Genomic DNA, 16019 nt, shown 5'->3' with positions numbered 1-16019 from the left:
AACACATGTGAAAGTGTAATATGAACGGTGGAGATTAGATTTGATAAACTGTTGGACTGGAAGTTTCTCTCGAAAATGAACAGAATTTCTAGCTCGAAAATATCACTCAAGAAAATGCTGATGGTGTTCAAGCTTCATTCATGCTCTAGTTTGAGAGGTTTATGGTGTGTCTTCCCTCATTCTCAAAACATCTATTTATAGGTAAGATTGGAGAATAATTCTTATAATTTAATGAATGCTTTAAAATATTTTAATTATTTTAGTCAAAAATTTGGGCACAATTATTTTTCAATGTTTTGAACTCTTGTTTTTCAATGTTTTGAACTCTTGTTTTTCAATGTTTTGAGATCATGTTTGTCAATGTTTTGAACTCCATAATAGCTAATCAATATAATATTAATACTAATAATTAATAATAATAAATCATATTCTTACATTCCTCTCTCCTTATTGGAAGTTTCGTCCCTGAAACTTGAGTTCTCTAGATTTTCGAACAGATAGGGATATTGCTCGAACATCTTCTCTTTTAGTTCCCAAGTAGCTTCTCTTTCGGTATGATTAGACCACTGTATCTTAACATAGGAAATGTTGCGTCGCCTTAATACTTGTTCTTTGGTGTCCAAAATTCGAATTGGAACTTCTTCATATCTTAGTTTTTCATTCAGATTACTTTCCATCAGGAGCGGTTCAGTTTCAAGAACATGACTTGGATCTGGAATGTATTTTCTCAATTTTGAAACATGAAATACATTATGAATTCTTGACATATCTGGTGGCAATGCTAGTCTGTATGCCAATGTTCCGATTCTTTCTAAAATTTCAAAAGGTCCTATGTATCGAGGATGTAATTTCCCAGCTTTATTGAATCGAACAACTCTTTCATGGGAGAAACTTTTACGTAAGCTTTTTCTCCAACGGTGAACTCCACTGGTCTTCTCTTTAGATCAGCCCAACTTTTCTGTCGATCTTGAGCAATTTTGAGTCTTTCTTTAATGATTGTTACTTTGTCCACGGTTTCTTGGACAAGTTCAGGTCCAGTTATGGATTTCTCTCCTACCTCATCCCAGTATAGAGGTGATCGACATTTTCGGCCGTACAGAGCTTCGTATGGAGTCATTCCAATACTGCTATGATAACTGTTATTGTAAGCGAACTCAATTAAAGATAGATATTCACTCCAATTACCACTAAATTCTAAAACACATGCTCGTAGCATATCTTCAAGGGTTTGTATTGTTCTCTCTGTTTGGCCATCAGTTTGAAGGTGATAAGCTGTACTGAGAGTAACCTTAGTCCCCATAGCTTGTTGAAAACTTTTCCAGAACCGAGATACAAATCTTGGATCTCTATCAGACAGAGTGCTTGCCGGAATTCCATGTAATCGCACAATATTGTCTATGTATATGGTAGCCAATTTTTCTAGATTATAATTCATGCGGACAGGTAGAAAATGTGCAGATTTTGTGAGTTTATCTACGATTACCCATATTCCATTATGACTTTGCCTAGACTTTGGTAAACCTACTACAAAATCCATGGAAATATGTTCTCATTTCCATTCTGGAATTTCCAAGGGTTGAAGAAGTCCTCCAGGCCGTTGATGTTCAACTTTAACTTGTTGGCAGACCTGGCATCTAGAGATGTATTCTGCAACATCCTTCTTCATTCCGCTCCACCAAAATTTTTTCTTTAAATCTCTGTACATCTTTGTACTGCCGGGGTGGACCGAAAATTTTGATTTATGTGATTCAGACATTACTTCCTGTCGAAGATTCTCGATGTTTGGTACACACAATCGTCCTTTCATCCATAAACCCTTCTCGTCTATATGAAGATCTTGTGACTTCTTTTATTTTACTTTTTCTTTAAGTTTTGTCAAAATAGGATCTTGATTCTGTCTTAACTTGATTGTTTCTTGAAGGCATGGTTGTGCAGAAAGTGAAGCTAGGATCACTTTATCCATGTTTTTCCTACTTAAAGCATCAGCTACCTTATTTGTCTTGCCCGGATGATAGCTTATTATTAAATCATAATCTTTTAACAATTCAATCTATCTTATCTGCCTCATGTTCAATTCTTTCTGTGTGAACAAATACTTGAGACTTTGATGATCTGTGAAGATCTCGCATTTGGTGCCATAAAGATAATGCCTCCAAATTTTAAGGCAAAAACTACCGCAGCTAGTTCGAGGTCGTGAGTAGGATAATTTTTCTCGTAGGGCTTCAATTGTCTTGATGCATATGCGATTACTCTTCCTTCTTGCATGAGTACGCATCCTAAACCCTCTTTTGATGCGTCACTGTAAATGGTAAAGCTTTTGTCCTTAGTGGGTAGAACCAGTACTGGTGTAGATGCAAGCTTTTCCTTGAGCGTTTGGAAGCTCTTTTCGCACTCCTCACTCCAGTTAAATTTTGAGTTCTTTTGCGTGAGTTTTGTAAGAGGCGTAGCTATTGAAGAGAAACCTTCAACAAATTTTAGATAGTAACCTGCCAATCCCAGAAAGCTTCGAATTTCAGTTACTGTCTTAAGAATCGGCCAGCCAGTGATTGCGTCCACCTTTTTAGGGTCCACAAATACCCCTTCTTTTGAAATGATATGGCCTAAGAAAGTCACACTTTTTAGCCAGAATTCGCATTTCTTGAATTTCGCGTATAACTCTTTTTATCTTAACATCTGAAGAGTCAGTTGAAGATGTTCTTTGTGATCATCTTCACTTGGGGAATATACGAGAATGTCATCGATAAATACCACCACAAATTTGTCGAGAAATGGCTTGTATACTCTGTTCATGATATCCATGAAAGCTGCTGGAGCATTTGTCAATCCAAATGGCATTACCGTAAACTCATAATGGACATATCTTGTTCTGAAAGCTGTCTTTGGAACGTCTTCTGGTTTGACCTTCAGTTGATGATATCTTGTCCTCAAATCAAGCTTGGAAAATACTGTGGCTCCTTTGAGTTGATCGAAAAGATCGTCTATTCTTGGAAGAGGATATCTGTTTTTGATTTTGATCTTGTTGAGTTCTCTATAATCGATACACAATCTCATATTTCTATCTTTTTTCTTTACAAATAAGACTGGAGCTCCCCAAGGAGAGACACTTGGTCTGATTTGTTTCTTGTCTAACAACTCTTGGAATTGTTCTTTTAGCTCATTGAGTTCTGCTGGAGCCATTCGATAGGGTGCCTTTGATATTGGTGTAGCACCTGGTACCAAGTTAATCTCGAATTCTATCTAACGGTCCGAGACCATTCCAGGTAGCTCTTCTGGAAAGACATCCGAAAATTCTTGTACCACTGGAATATCTTCTATCTTGAGCTCAACTCCTTCTTTTACTTCATATACCATTGCTAGATAGACTATTTCTCCAGACTTCATGGCTTTCCAGGTTTGAGATGCAGAAAGGAAGGATTTACGTTTCTTAGCCTTGCCATGGTATGTGATTTCTTTTTGGCTTGGAGTTCGGAGTTTGATAATCTTACGCCAACAATCTACTATTGCATGACTCTTGGATAACCAATCCATTCCCAGAATAACGTCGAACTCCACCATGTTGACTTGAATCAATTCAACGTTGAATGTGTGTTCATTGATATATACTATGCAGTTCCAATATATCTTATGTGTTTCAATTGTTTTACTGGTGGGAGTAGCAATTCTAAAAGGTTCAACAAGTATCTCTGGTATAAGCCCTAACTTCTTAGTGAATCTCTTAGAAATAAATGAATGAGTGGCACCACAGTCAAACAACACATAAGCTGCAATTTTAAGGATTATAATGGTACCTTCCACGACATCGTTTGCATCATCTACCTCTTCTTGAGTTATGGCAAACATACGAGCATTGGTCTTATTCTCCTTTGGCTTGTTGGGGGTAGCATTAGTGTTTGACCATGTCATTTTCTTTAATGGTTCAGGACAATTAGCAATTCGGTGTCCCATATTCCCACAATTGAAGCAAGCACCAATGTTCCTTCGACATTCTCCAATGTGTTGGTAGTTGCATAATGGACAAGGTTTTATGCTTGAGAATGTCGTAGTTGAATTGGAAGGAGTTCCCTTGAATGGTCCACTCGATTGGTTTGACCTTTTAACTGGTTGTTTACGTCGTTTATTTTTATTTTCATCTTCTCGTCGCTTGATATCATTCTCAGCTCTAATGGCTGCTCCCATTAAATCATCAAAACCTGTGGGTTGGTAAACTGCCAGAGATGATTGGACACGGCTGTTCAGACCACGTTTGAAACGATGCATCTTCAGGATATCATCTGCCATGATGGCAGGAGCATAGGTTCCAAGGGAGTTGAATTTAGAATTGTACTCCACAACAGACATATCTGGGGTTTGAGTAAAATTCTCGAATTCACTCAACAATTTTAATCTCAACTCTGCTGGATAGTATTGTTTCAAAAGTGCTTCTCGAAATTTTTTCCATGTGATTGGTCCGACTTCTGTCATATTTGCTGAGATTGTCTCCCACCATTTGGCCGCCTTTTCTTCTAAGAATGGTGTCATCACAGTCACTTTTAGTTCATTTGGCACTTCAAGAAATTGGAGTTGTGTCTCAATATTATTGAGCCAGCCTTGACCAACTTCTGGGTCAGGGTTGCCGTCAAACGTTGGGACTTGATTCCTCCGAAGAGATTCATAATGGTGTTTGATTCCATTCGATGGTGGAGGTGGTGGTGGCTGGTTAGTGTTGGTATTTAAATGGCTCATTCCTTGGAGAGTTGTTGCCACAATGGTTGCTATGGCCATTAAATCTTCTCTGCTAAGGCCAACTCTTGTTGGTGGTGGTGTATCTTCGTTGTTATTGTTGTTGCAATCATTGTTGCAATTGGCATATCACGGGTTGCGGTTGCTACGATGTGGCCTCTCTGCCATTTCCTACACGCATGAGAATTTCTCAGAGGTTTGAATAATTATGTACAAAAATATTGAAGATTATCTCAAATATGAAATCAATCAAGGAATAGATCAAATAAACTTTTTATTGATTCCAATGAAAAGGAAAAGCAATACAAATCAAAGTTTTCAGAAGTGCAATGATTAGAAGTAAAAGAAAGGAAATGGATTATCAATCCTTATTACAAATAGTCACGACACTAATTACTCAATCATCTAAAATCTCGTCATCTCCTAGTACTTCATCTTCCATCTATTCTTCTACCGGTTCTACTTCCGGCTCCAATGCTATAACGATGGCATTCTCAAGATGATGAACATGATTCTGTAATTGTTCATTTTGCATAGTCAAATTCTGCACCGAATTCTGCAGTTCTTGAATGGTTGCCTCATCTTGCTGACGGCGTTGTTTTTCCATTAGTAACATTTGTTGAATCTGAGACTGTAGTGCTTGGGATTCCTTTAACATTCGTTGGCGTAATCTATCCATTTCAAGGGCTATTGTTTGGGAAGCCTCTAGTTTGTTCTTGGTCATTTCGTGCTGTTTTTCTTCTGAGTTAAGATAATAAGCAAACATTTGCACGTCAGCCTGAAGATGATCTTTGATATCTTCTAGTTCTTGTTTTTCCTTCTTCAAGTTTTCATATACCAAATCTTTGGCTAACAATTGATCGTGATATTTTTGTTGTTCCTCGTAAAGTTGCGCTCTAAGATGTGCCATTGCAATTTCGTGGTCGTTAAGGGCGAGTTCACGCATACGTTTGGGTATTTCAGCACGAGTACGGGGATCCATTTCCTGAAATAAAACAAATGGAAAGTCTTAGAACAAGGAGTTATTATATTCACGATTATTATCAAAAACAGCAAAACGTAATTTTTGGATGCTTCAACAATAGAATTTTGCGATTTTCAGATGTCACGATAAGAATTGTGAATATTATTCATTGGTAGGAAGTCGCTAGGGTCTTGCCAAAAACTGACTTTATCAAATTTCCTATGGCAATTTCCCAGCCGGATTATGAACATGGAGGGCTCTGATACCACTTAAATGTCACGTCCCGATACCGGGGTGAGTTGACATCCTGGCGTTGTTTTACAATTAATCAATCGTAAATCAACAATCCTCTTAGTACAATGTACAACCAAACCAGTCTTTTTCATAAAACATACATTGTCTTTACAACGTAATCAACTTAACAAACGGGTGCGGAAGCGAACAACGTAAAATAAAAGATAGCCAAATTCCAAAGTATGTCTTGATCAACTGAAACCTTGTTACCATCCCCAGAAATGCATTTTCTCTTCTTCTTCAACTTGTTTTTCATTCTTATCTGGGAGTGAGAGGTATAAGAGTGAGTATTTTGTGAAATACTCAGCAAGTAGGGGCCGATCAATCACAATAACACAAGGATATACATATGTAGATCTTAACAATTCGAAATTTTCCGTGTCTCAACAAACGTCGGAACAATAAATAGACAAAATGATAGATACGACATAACTTATATATATTTATGTAAATATTAAATGAATTTCATGTCACAATAATTATTCATAACAAAATCAAGACATGATATTAACAATGAGCAAACATAACTTATCATATGTATATAGACATATCATATATTATTCGTATTGCACTGTTATTTCATCTTATTATCCATGGTGTTACTGATCAGTCTCCTATATGTAATTCATCTAAGGGGTGAGGCCATATATCGATTATTATTTTCCACCGCATCAGGGCCATAACTTGTCATATCTTATCATGTTTTAGGAAATTTTTTTTTTTACCATTTCTAACTTGAATCATAACAGTGCCTTTAAACATAATTTTTAGAATACACCAATTTGGTGTTTAAGAATATATATTAGAATATAACATGAAACGAAGACAACATAATTTTGAAACGAAAGGAACATGTACTTGAAATTGATTTAAACATGCTTAACAATTTATCGAAACGAAATATTCATATATCAAATCGAAGGAATATATCATGTCGATCGAATTTTCGAAAACATACTTAAATACTTTAAAACATAAGCTCACTTACAGAAATGTGCTCCAAAATTACGGAAGAAACAAGCTGGAATTTATCGTCCGAAAATCCGTAAATTAGCTAAACTCGTTTGAAATCCGAGCAGTTTTCTTGCCGAAGTGTTTCACAAAATTTGACCGTATGGATGAGGCTGAAATTTTGATATGATGTTTAAAACATGTGAAAGTGTAATATGAACGGTGGAGATTAGATTTGATAAATCGTTGGACTGGAAGTTTCTCTCGAAAATGAATTGAATTTCTAGATCGAAAATATCACTCAAGAAAATGTTGATGGTGTTCAAGCTTCATTCATGCTCTAGTTTGAGAGGTTTATGGTGTGTCTTCCCTCACTTTCAAAACATCTATTTATTGGTAAGATTGGAGAATAACTCTTATAATTTAATGAATGCTTTAAAATATTTTAATTATTTTAGTCAAAAATTTGGGCACAATTGTTTTTCAATGTTTTGGACTCTTGTTTTTCCATGTTTTGAACTCTTGTTTTTCAATGTTTTGAGCTCATGTTTGTCAATGTTTTGAACTCCATAATAGCTAATCAATATAATATTAGTACTAATAATTAATAATAATAAATCATATTCTTACAATTATGATGTCATGTTTTGGCTATAAATCCTTCATATTTTATCATGTTTTGGCAGCGTGTCCGTCGGATTCAAAAACGGTTTCAAAACAAGCGTAGAAACGTTAAAACTTCGAAAATACGTAGTGTACCATAAAATAATCGAACCCACATATTTTTCATGCATAAACAATTAAATCAAGCATAATATGATTTTTATGATGTTAAAAGAGTTTAGGAAACGTGCTTTTGTGTTTATAACGCTCGATTATTCGATCTCCGGCGAGGGTGCGACGTTGGACGACCGGACGACGAAGAACACAAGTTTCTTTCCTTCCCAAATTTTCGAAAATATTGTGAGTGTGTGCAAGGTGTTCTCGTCTGTTTTGGAGGCTGAATTCTCAAGTTTTGAAAACCTAAAACACTTATTTATAATTTAATTAACATATTAATGAGCTTTGATTTTGGGCTTGCAAGCTTAAGGGTAATTGGGCCTCCTTAAATTAATCAAATTAGGCCCAATAACACTTATTTAATTAATATTAAAAGATTATAAATAATTTTCCATAAAATAATATTTTTGATCTTTTAAAACTCTTTGTTTGCCCAAAACCGGCTTCCCGGGAAAAATCGAGCTCCACTCGTAAAATAATTTGAACTCCATCATTTTTAGTAAAATTAAATAATTTATAATCATATTAGGAAGCCTTGCAATTATTTAAATAAAAATACATACTCTTGTCTTGTTCGTCCCCAGGTCTCCTTTTCCTTGCCTATTATCGAATATTCGGGTAAAATCCTTAATTTCATGTAATCATGTCATATAATCATTTAATCATGCAATCATACATTTAAGTCATATAGTAAACATCATGCTAGCATTTAAAAGCAATTAAATAAAAACAATTAAGCAATTAAAATAATTTTGCATACATGCGGTTTACGTTGACTGATTTTTCGGACGTTACAATAGTTCACTACAATATCTACATGGTTGTTCTCCATCTAGTATGAACTTTGTAAGAACCGTTTCCCACCAATTATCACTGACATCTGTATAGAATATCAATTTATTTTCATCTTGAGGAATAATCATTTTTGGAAGATGATAAGATCAGGTAAAGGTGAAAGAGTGTTTATAAGAGGAGTTGAATAAACACTAACAATTTTCACAACCTTTTCTCGTTTTGTGAGTCAGTTTAGTGATAAACTGATACTCGAGAATCTTGTAAGTCGACATCAATCAGTTAACAATAAAATTGCGGAAATAAACTGACTGATAGATAGAATAAAACTGAAATAAGAAGACACAAGATTTTATGGATGTTCGGAGACTTCAAACACTCTTACGTCACCCCTTCTATCACAAAGATATGATATTCACTAAAAGGCTTTGATCGATACAAAGAGTTGTACAAACCCACTTCAGTTAAGGACTTAACAATGCCAAACTGAAACTCTTAGTTACAAACAAGTTTACAGTACTCAAATGGACTGAAATAATTTAGCACAACTGATCTCTTCAAGATCAAGTATTAAAACAATGACATTTTGTGCTTGTGAGCTCGAAGTATAGCCTTGAATGCTATGAATCTATACAATAAGCGTGAGCAAAGATTTCAGCTGAGTAAGAATGGTATAATAATCGGGTTGATTCAAACTTGGAGAGATCAGAGAGTTTCTCAGCTGCTCTTCTCTGCAATTTATAGGCTTTGCCTCCAACGGTAATATTGAATACGATTTGAAACTTTCTATCCGTTGATTTTCATTTCAACATTCTTCTGACAATCGTACACTGCAGATTTTCTGAAATGCGGCGATCCCACTACTTGTTGCAGTCAGCTTTTATACAGTTGTCGGTTGAAAGTCCTTTTCCTTAGCTGAAGACGTGTACTGCTAAAAGATCAGCTGATAGAATGTAGCTGATAAGCTCACAACTGTTTAATATGTTCGTCTATTTTTTTCGATGTTATTAAAGCATCATCAATATAAACAAACATAAAATTAAAATAATATTTAAAGAAAATATTCATTTTTCATTGAAATATCTGAGGTGCATTAACCAAACCTGTAGCGTCCGAAAAACCAAACCTACGTAAACCACATGCATGCTAATTATTTTTAATTGCTTAATTTTTTTATTTAATTGATTTTAAATGCTAGCATGACATTTATTAAATGATTAAAGGTATGACTGCATGATTAAATGATAATATGGCATGATTTCATGAAATTGAAGGATTTTACTCGAATATTCGATAATAGGAATGGGAAAGGAGACCGATGACGACCAATACGAGAATATTTATTTTTCGTTAAATAATTTCAAGGCTTCTTAATATGATTAAAAATGAGTTAATTTTTTTAAAAAAATGTTAGAGTTCGAATTCTTTTATGAGTCGAGCTCGATTTTCCCGAAAAGCCATTTTTGGGAAAACGAGGAGTTTTAAAATATCAAAAATATTATTTTTGAGAAACTAATTTTATAAATTTTATTTTTTTAATTAAATAAGTGTTATTGAGCTAATATAATTATTTAAAATAGGCCAATTGCCCTTAAGCTTGCATGCCCAAAACTCAATCCCATTAGCATGTTGATCAAAATTATATATAAGATACATAGGCTTCCCAAACACGATAATTCAGCCCTTGCAGCCGAAATCACACACCATTCACTCTCAAAATTCAAAAATAAGGTCGGGAAGAAAAGCTAGGATTCTTCGTCGTCCGATCGTCCAACTTCGCACCTTCGCCAACGATCGTCTATTCGAGCATTATAAATGCAAATGCACATTTTCTAAACTCTTCTAAATATCATACAAATCATAATATGCATGATTTAATTGTTTATGCATGAAAAAATTAGGTGTTTGAATATTTTTACGATAGAACCTTTATTTTAAAAAATATTATGTTTTTACACAATTATGGAACACGTTATGATTTCCAACAAATACGCTGACAATAAATGATGAATATGGACAAAACATGATAAATTTTAAGGCTAAATAAGGCTGGAAACCGTAGGGAAAAAACGGGAGGACCGAGGGGTTTTCTAGGTGCAACTTCATGCATAGCTTGGTTCAAGTGTGCGGCTACTGTGCATGGGTGGTTGGGGCTCGGCTAGGGCTGGTTCAGGGGCTGATTTGGTCACGGTTTAGGGTTGGGTCCTAGGGCGGCTATGGGTCAAGGGAGGGGCTAGGGAAGAGTCCTAGTGAACTAGGACTCACCTCTCATGCTCGGTTATGACCGCAACAGCCAAGGAGACTTGTGGCTGGCCTGGGGGTGAGCCAGGGTGTTCTTTCAAGGTCCAAGGAAGATGGTCAAGGGTTAGGTCAGAGGACTGGTGTGTCCTGGTTCAGTGAAGGCTCGAGCAAAACGTGAAAGAAGCTCCAAAGGTGCGCGACTACTACTTTCTCGAGCAGATGGTTTGATGCATGGGTTCAAGGGTCTAGGGCTGAGCTTGGTTGGGTCTGGGCATGGCCCAAATTGGGTAAGGGTCAGGTTGGTTTGGTGGTGGCTCGGCTGAAAGTGTCCTAGGTTGGCTAGGAGTCTTGGACGAGAAGGGTAGCATGCGCACAACAAGGGCCTTATTCCAGGAGGCTTGTGCATGGCTTAGGGTCAGGTTCTATGGGTCAGGGTCGGTCAGTATGGTGCCTAGGTGGGTTGGCTCGGGTTTGGCTCGACCATGGCTCGAGTAAATTGGGACATGGCTAGGGTTGTTCACATAAGGGTCATATTTCGAATTAATAAGATTAAAAATTGGAACCATGGGTCCACGGGTGTGATTCATGGCTCACAAGGGTAGCTTAGGTAATAAAAAGTCTATGTTTAAAGTTTGGGAAGAAAATATTAAGTTTTGAATTTATTCGGGAATTAAACGCCTCACGAATAGTTAATTAAATAATAAATTAGAAAGCCTAGATTTAAACATTATAAAATTATGAAAAATTATATTTAAACTTAAATAATTATTTGGGTTAAGCCCATGTCACTAAAAATAAGAAAAATATAAAACCGAGAAATATTACGTCTAGGAGCAAAACGGTCATTGCACACTTGGGAAAATACGTTAAAGTTTGACAGCGTCACGAAGGATCATAACATATGTTAAATGATATTTTACGATTTTATATGATGATTTTTATGAAAATATGAGATTTTATGATTTATGATAAAGTTGTGAAATTTTTACCAAGATTCTAAAAAGCGTGAAGCGCCCCAAAGCGCGGATATCGAGCTTCAAGCTTAAGCGAGATTAGCACATGCTTAAACGTGAAAAAACGTTTTTTTATCTTTAGTGTAATTGTAATTATTTCAAACCAATAAATAGATAAAATAATACATAAATATGATAAATTTAACTCTGATGCATTAGTTCTCATATTTATAAAGCATAAAAATCTCAAAATTACAATCTTTATTTGTTTTTGCAATTAGAACACATTAAAAAATACTAAATATTTGTCAAATCATATCAGACATTATTAATCATAGTTAAAATTAAAAAATAAATATCTAAATTATAAACCTAATTATTATAAAATAAAAAGACATACTTTTAAAATTAAAAAATTAAAAATAAATAGATGCGATTAATTGTGTTTAAGCACACTTAATTAAACGCCTTAATTACGCTTAATTTGGTCAAACTATAGTTTAACCGCTTTTCTCCGAAGCGGGTCTTTTTTGTCGAGTTTCAAGCTTAAGCGCGCTTAAGCAGGCTTTTTAGAACACTAATTTTTACTGTTAAAATATTATTTATGTAAAGTTATGATATTTCACGCTTTTAAAATAAAATAAAAAATATTTTGAGGGATGTGAATTTACTGTGATAAATGATATATGATTTTGTGGTGATGTCGTGAGGGATAAGGCCCTGGAGGGAGCCCATTTACGGTAGAAGGCACTAGAGGGAGCCCATTTTTGGGGAAAAGCCTCAGAGGGAGCCCGTCTATGGGAGAAGGCCCCCGAGGGAGCCCGACTATCGTATTTTCACGATAGAGCCTAGTGCCCACCCCCATGGACCTATGTGGAGCTGAAGACTGATCAGTCGACCAAAGAATAAAAGCTAGTCACTTTCGAGAATCAAACTTCAGTCCAAATGATAAATGATTGAAAACTTTACGATTAAAATTATTTTATGATATATGATTAAAATCTATTTTTTTAAAATGAGTTATTTAAGTTTAAAGCTATTTTTAATGATTTTAAGATTTATGATTTATTTATGCTTAAAATTATTTCAAATGTTTTATTTATTTTTAAAAGCTATTTTAGATAAAAGTATGATTTTCAATTCATGTGAATGTATATGTATTATTTGTTATTTATGTTTAGATCGTGCTGAGTCATTAGACCCACTAGGTTTGTATGATGCATGATTTGTTAATATTATGGGAGGAGCTGACGATTGAGTGGATCGAGTACTGCAGTACACTTCCGAGTGACCTTTATGTTTCCACACTAGTTTGTTAAAAGATTTAAAGGATTATTATTAATTATTTATTAAAGATATTTTGTTGGATCAGGAAAATCCTCTAAAAACGTGATGAGCTGCAATAGCTCGTGTTCTAAGAATTTTTACACGGATGAATTAGATCGAGTTTGAAATAAAAATCAAGCGGAAAATACTCGAAGTAATCTTTCGTTAAGAAAACTAATCGGTTAAAGCTTTTAATCTTGTGTAACTAATTAACTGAAGATAAGGGGGATCAGTTCTCGCATGTATCAGTTCAGTTATGGTGAGAACTGAACTGATAGATCTCGAACTGATCAAGTCAGTTTAAAGCTAGGGGTTAACAGTTAGAGTACACAAGATATGTTTATGGATGTTTGGAGACTTCAACTGCTCCTACGTGTCACCCCTTCTACCACATCGGATAGGATCCATTAGAAGACTTGATTAATTACAGCAAGTATAATAACCCACCCAGCTTAAGACTTACCCACTGCCTAACTGAACTTCTAGTCTAGACTGAAGACAGCACCTTCCAGCCAACACTTCTTTTAACGTCTATTTGAGAAAGACTACATATACATGTTTTACTTCTGTGTAAAAGACGGGATTTGAGTGGTGGTGAATGTGTGTGTGTGTGTGTGAGAACTGATCTCTGAAACTACCCGAAAGGTGTTCTCACATACTGAGAGAAATATGCTTCTAATCTAAGCTGATAACACATTGAAGTGTTCCCTCTGGGCTGATTGCTTCTCTCTTGTAAGCTGATATGCAATATGTGTGTCCTTATTCTTTTCACTTGTCAATTCTCATCTTTTTTATTTCCACTGAGCTTCGGCTTCTATTTAAGGCGTTTGGCTAAATGTACAGTGAGCCTCAGTGAAAGAATTCGTTGCAGTTTGAATTTGTTCCCGCAAATAGATATATGGAACAATTGGCTTTAAGCGTTGCTGCAACGTCTCTTATGGTACATTGATCGTACAATAGCTTTTGTAACTTTGTGCACAGCTGGATTAAGCTTGTCGTATCTGCAAACTGGTTGTTTCCTAACTGATGTTCTGAACTGGTGAGGTGAAATCAGTTGACTCATCAGCTGAACAGATTTTACTGATTCAATTGAATTGGTCAATTTGGCTCTTCATCAGTTGAAAACTTCATTAGCTGGCCGGACTTCTGAAGGTCTTCTGCTGAACCACCTATCAACTGGACAATCAGTTGAACTGGTTCAGTTCGATCAATCAGTTGGCACTTTCAATTTGTGTCTCGATAGCTTCAGTTTAAGCTTGGTAACTGATCAGTTTAAGTCTGATCAGTTTCAGTTTCTGCGCACTTATGTAAAATCATTAGAAACAAACAAACAAGTTTTGTTAACATCGAAATTAAGATTACGAACATGAAATGTTCCAACATATTTTTATGCTTTATTTTATGTTATTTGATCTTTTTAAAGGTTAATTTAGGAAGTTTTGGTTAGTTATGATTTAGGGAATTTTATTTGTTGCACTCGAGATTTAAATTGGTAAATTATTATGATTGTTGAATATGTTAAGTCATTTAGTATTTTCGAGTTTATGATTTGTGATTGTTTTTTTTTTTAAATAGTGGTCGTTTCAAAACTCATCGGTAATACTTCTCGAATATAATGACCTTGCAGTATGGAACAAACTGTCAATTTCTTGCTTTCTTATTTCATCCGAATCTGATAAACTACGGATTTACAATCGAACAGAGGATATTTTGGCGTTGCATGTACAACTGATTAAATCTTCTCTACTAGTATAAAATATTAATCAAACTCCCAAATTTTATTAATTTCTTTATAATTAATTACTAATATGAGTTTGTTCATTTTTATTCACCATAATTTCTTACTAGAAATCCTGGAATGCTACATATTTTAAAAATTTCTGGCCTAGTAAACAAATAAGGATATTTTTTACCTGATTAGAGAGTTTAATCGAGGTTTTTATGATCTATGGAGTAAGGCAAAAACTTGTGTGAGACTGTTTCAAATGTCGTATTTGGTGAGGCAGATTTCTTATTTGGTCCATCCATGGAAAAAGTATTACTTTTTATGCCAAGAGTATTATTTTTTATTTTGAATATCAGTAGGGTTGACATGTCTCACATTTAAATATTCGTGAGACCGTCTCATAATAGACCTATTCATAGAGTAAATAACAACTTGTATTATGATTTGTAAATTTATCTCAAATTTTCCCAATATCTTTTTGGTAGGTAACCAATAAATTTATCAAATTGGGTTCTATTTTAAGATCTGTTTGGATACCAAATTTGTAACTTAAAATTATTTAAACTAAATTCAATTTTTATATTATTTTTATTTTATTTTAAACTAGATGCTTCATTGACACGAGTAAAAATAGTGAAAACATTTTTATTTAATTTTTAAATAAAATTAGAAACAAAAATCCAAAAATCAGAAATTTTAGATTCTAAAAAAAGAAAATATTTTTACAAAATCATTTAAGTATGTTGTTTCTTCCCCTCGGTAATTTGATTTTGTTGTGAAAAATAAAAATTTATGGTAAAAAGTAAAAATCTCAAACTCTCAAATTTACCAAACTACACAATTTATAAAAAATTTCTCTCTACTCAATTGTGAATTTCTTCACAAATGGTGAGGCTATTTATAGAATTTCTTTGGTAATAATCCAAAAAATAAAATACATCATTACCTACCTCATCACACACAAACTTCTAATTTTTACAACTCTTTTTTTCAACATTTAAATATTCAACTATTACTTTTTCCACATTCAAATCTTTTATTTTCAACACTCCCCTGGTGATATGATCATAATACGATGAATGTCTTCATTACGTGTTATTGTACTGCCTCGTTAAAAACCTTACTAGAAAAAAACTCATTGGGATAAAAACCATAGTAAGGGAAAAAGAGTGCAGTCACGTAAACTCCCCCTCATGTTGACACGAACAATTCTTCACAAATTCCGTAGATTGCGCATCTCGATATTATATATGTGCTTTCTGAATATTGTCGT

The 16019-nt window shown here is 34.6% G+C and overlaps 2 protein-coding genes across 2 annotated transcripts; both read right to left on the bottom strand.

Annotated features, from left to right (window-relative positions):
• Nucleotides 1-431: 431 nt before the first annotated feature.
• Nucleotides 432-2835, bottom strand: LOC140824096 (uncharacterized). Its single transcript, XM_073185696.1, has 5 exons — nt 2715-2835; nt 2251-2600; nt 1289-1395; nt 876-1136; nt 432-786 (listed from the first exon to the last, which is right to left on the bottom strand). The coding sequence occupies exons 1-5, from the start codon at nt 2833-2835 to the stop codon at nt 432-434; spliced, it is 1194 nt and encodes a 397-aa protein (XP_073041797.1).
• A 402-nt stretch (nt 2836-3237) lies between these two features.
• Nucleotides 3238-4761, bottom strand: LOC140824095 (uncharacterized). The gene has a single exon (XM_073185695.1). The coding sequence runs from the start codon at nt 4759-4761 to the stop codon at nt 3238-3240; it is 1524 nt and encodes a 507-aa protein (XP_073041796.1).
• Between the last annotated feature and the right edge of the window lie 11258 nt (nt 4762-16019).

Source organism: Primulina eburnea, chromosome 2 (genome assembly GCF_022965805.1).
Source record: "Primulina eburnea isolate SZY01 chromosome 2, ASM2296580v1, whole genome shotgun sequence".
Lineage (NCBI taxonomy): Eukaryota > Viridiplantae > Streptophyta > Magnoliopsida > Lamiales > Gesneriaceae > Primulina > Primulina eburnea.
The sequence above is the reverse complement of the archived record's forward strand: the minus strand, read 5'-3'. Positions and strand labels throughout refer to the sequence as shown.

Bases quoted from the DNA above. Each gene is read 5' to 3' on its own strand.
- LOC140824096 (XM_073185696.1), bottom strand. From the start codon at position 2,835: ATGCCATTTGGATTGACAAATGCTCCAGCAGCTTTCATGGATATCATG. The intron at 2,601-2,714 runs GTGAAGATGATC...TGACTTTCTTAG, and splicing joins CATTCTCGTATATTCCCCAA to GCCATATCATTTCAAAAGAA. The intron at 787-875 runs GTTGTTCGATTC...ATTGGCATACAG, and splicing joins AAAGTTTCTCCCATGAAAGA to ACTAGCATTGCCACCAGATA.
- LOC140824095 (XM_073185695.1), bottom strand. From the start codon at position 4,761: ATGGCCATAGCAACCATTGTGGCAACAACTCTCCAAGGAATGAGCCAT.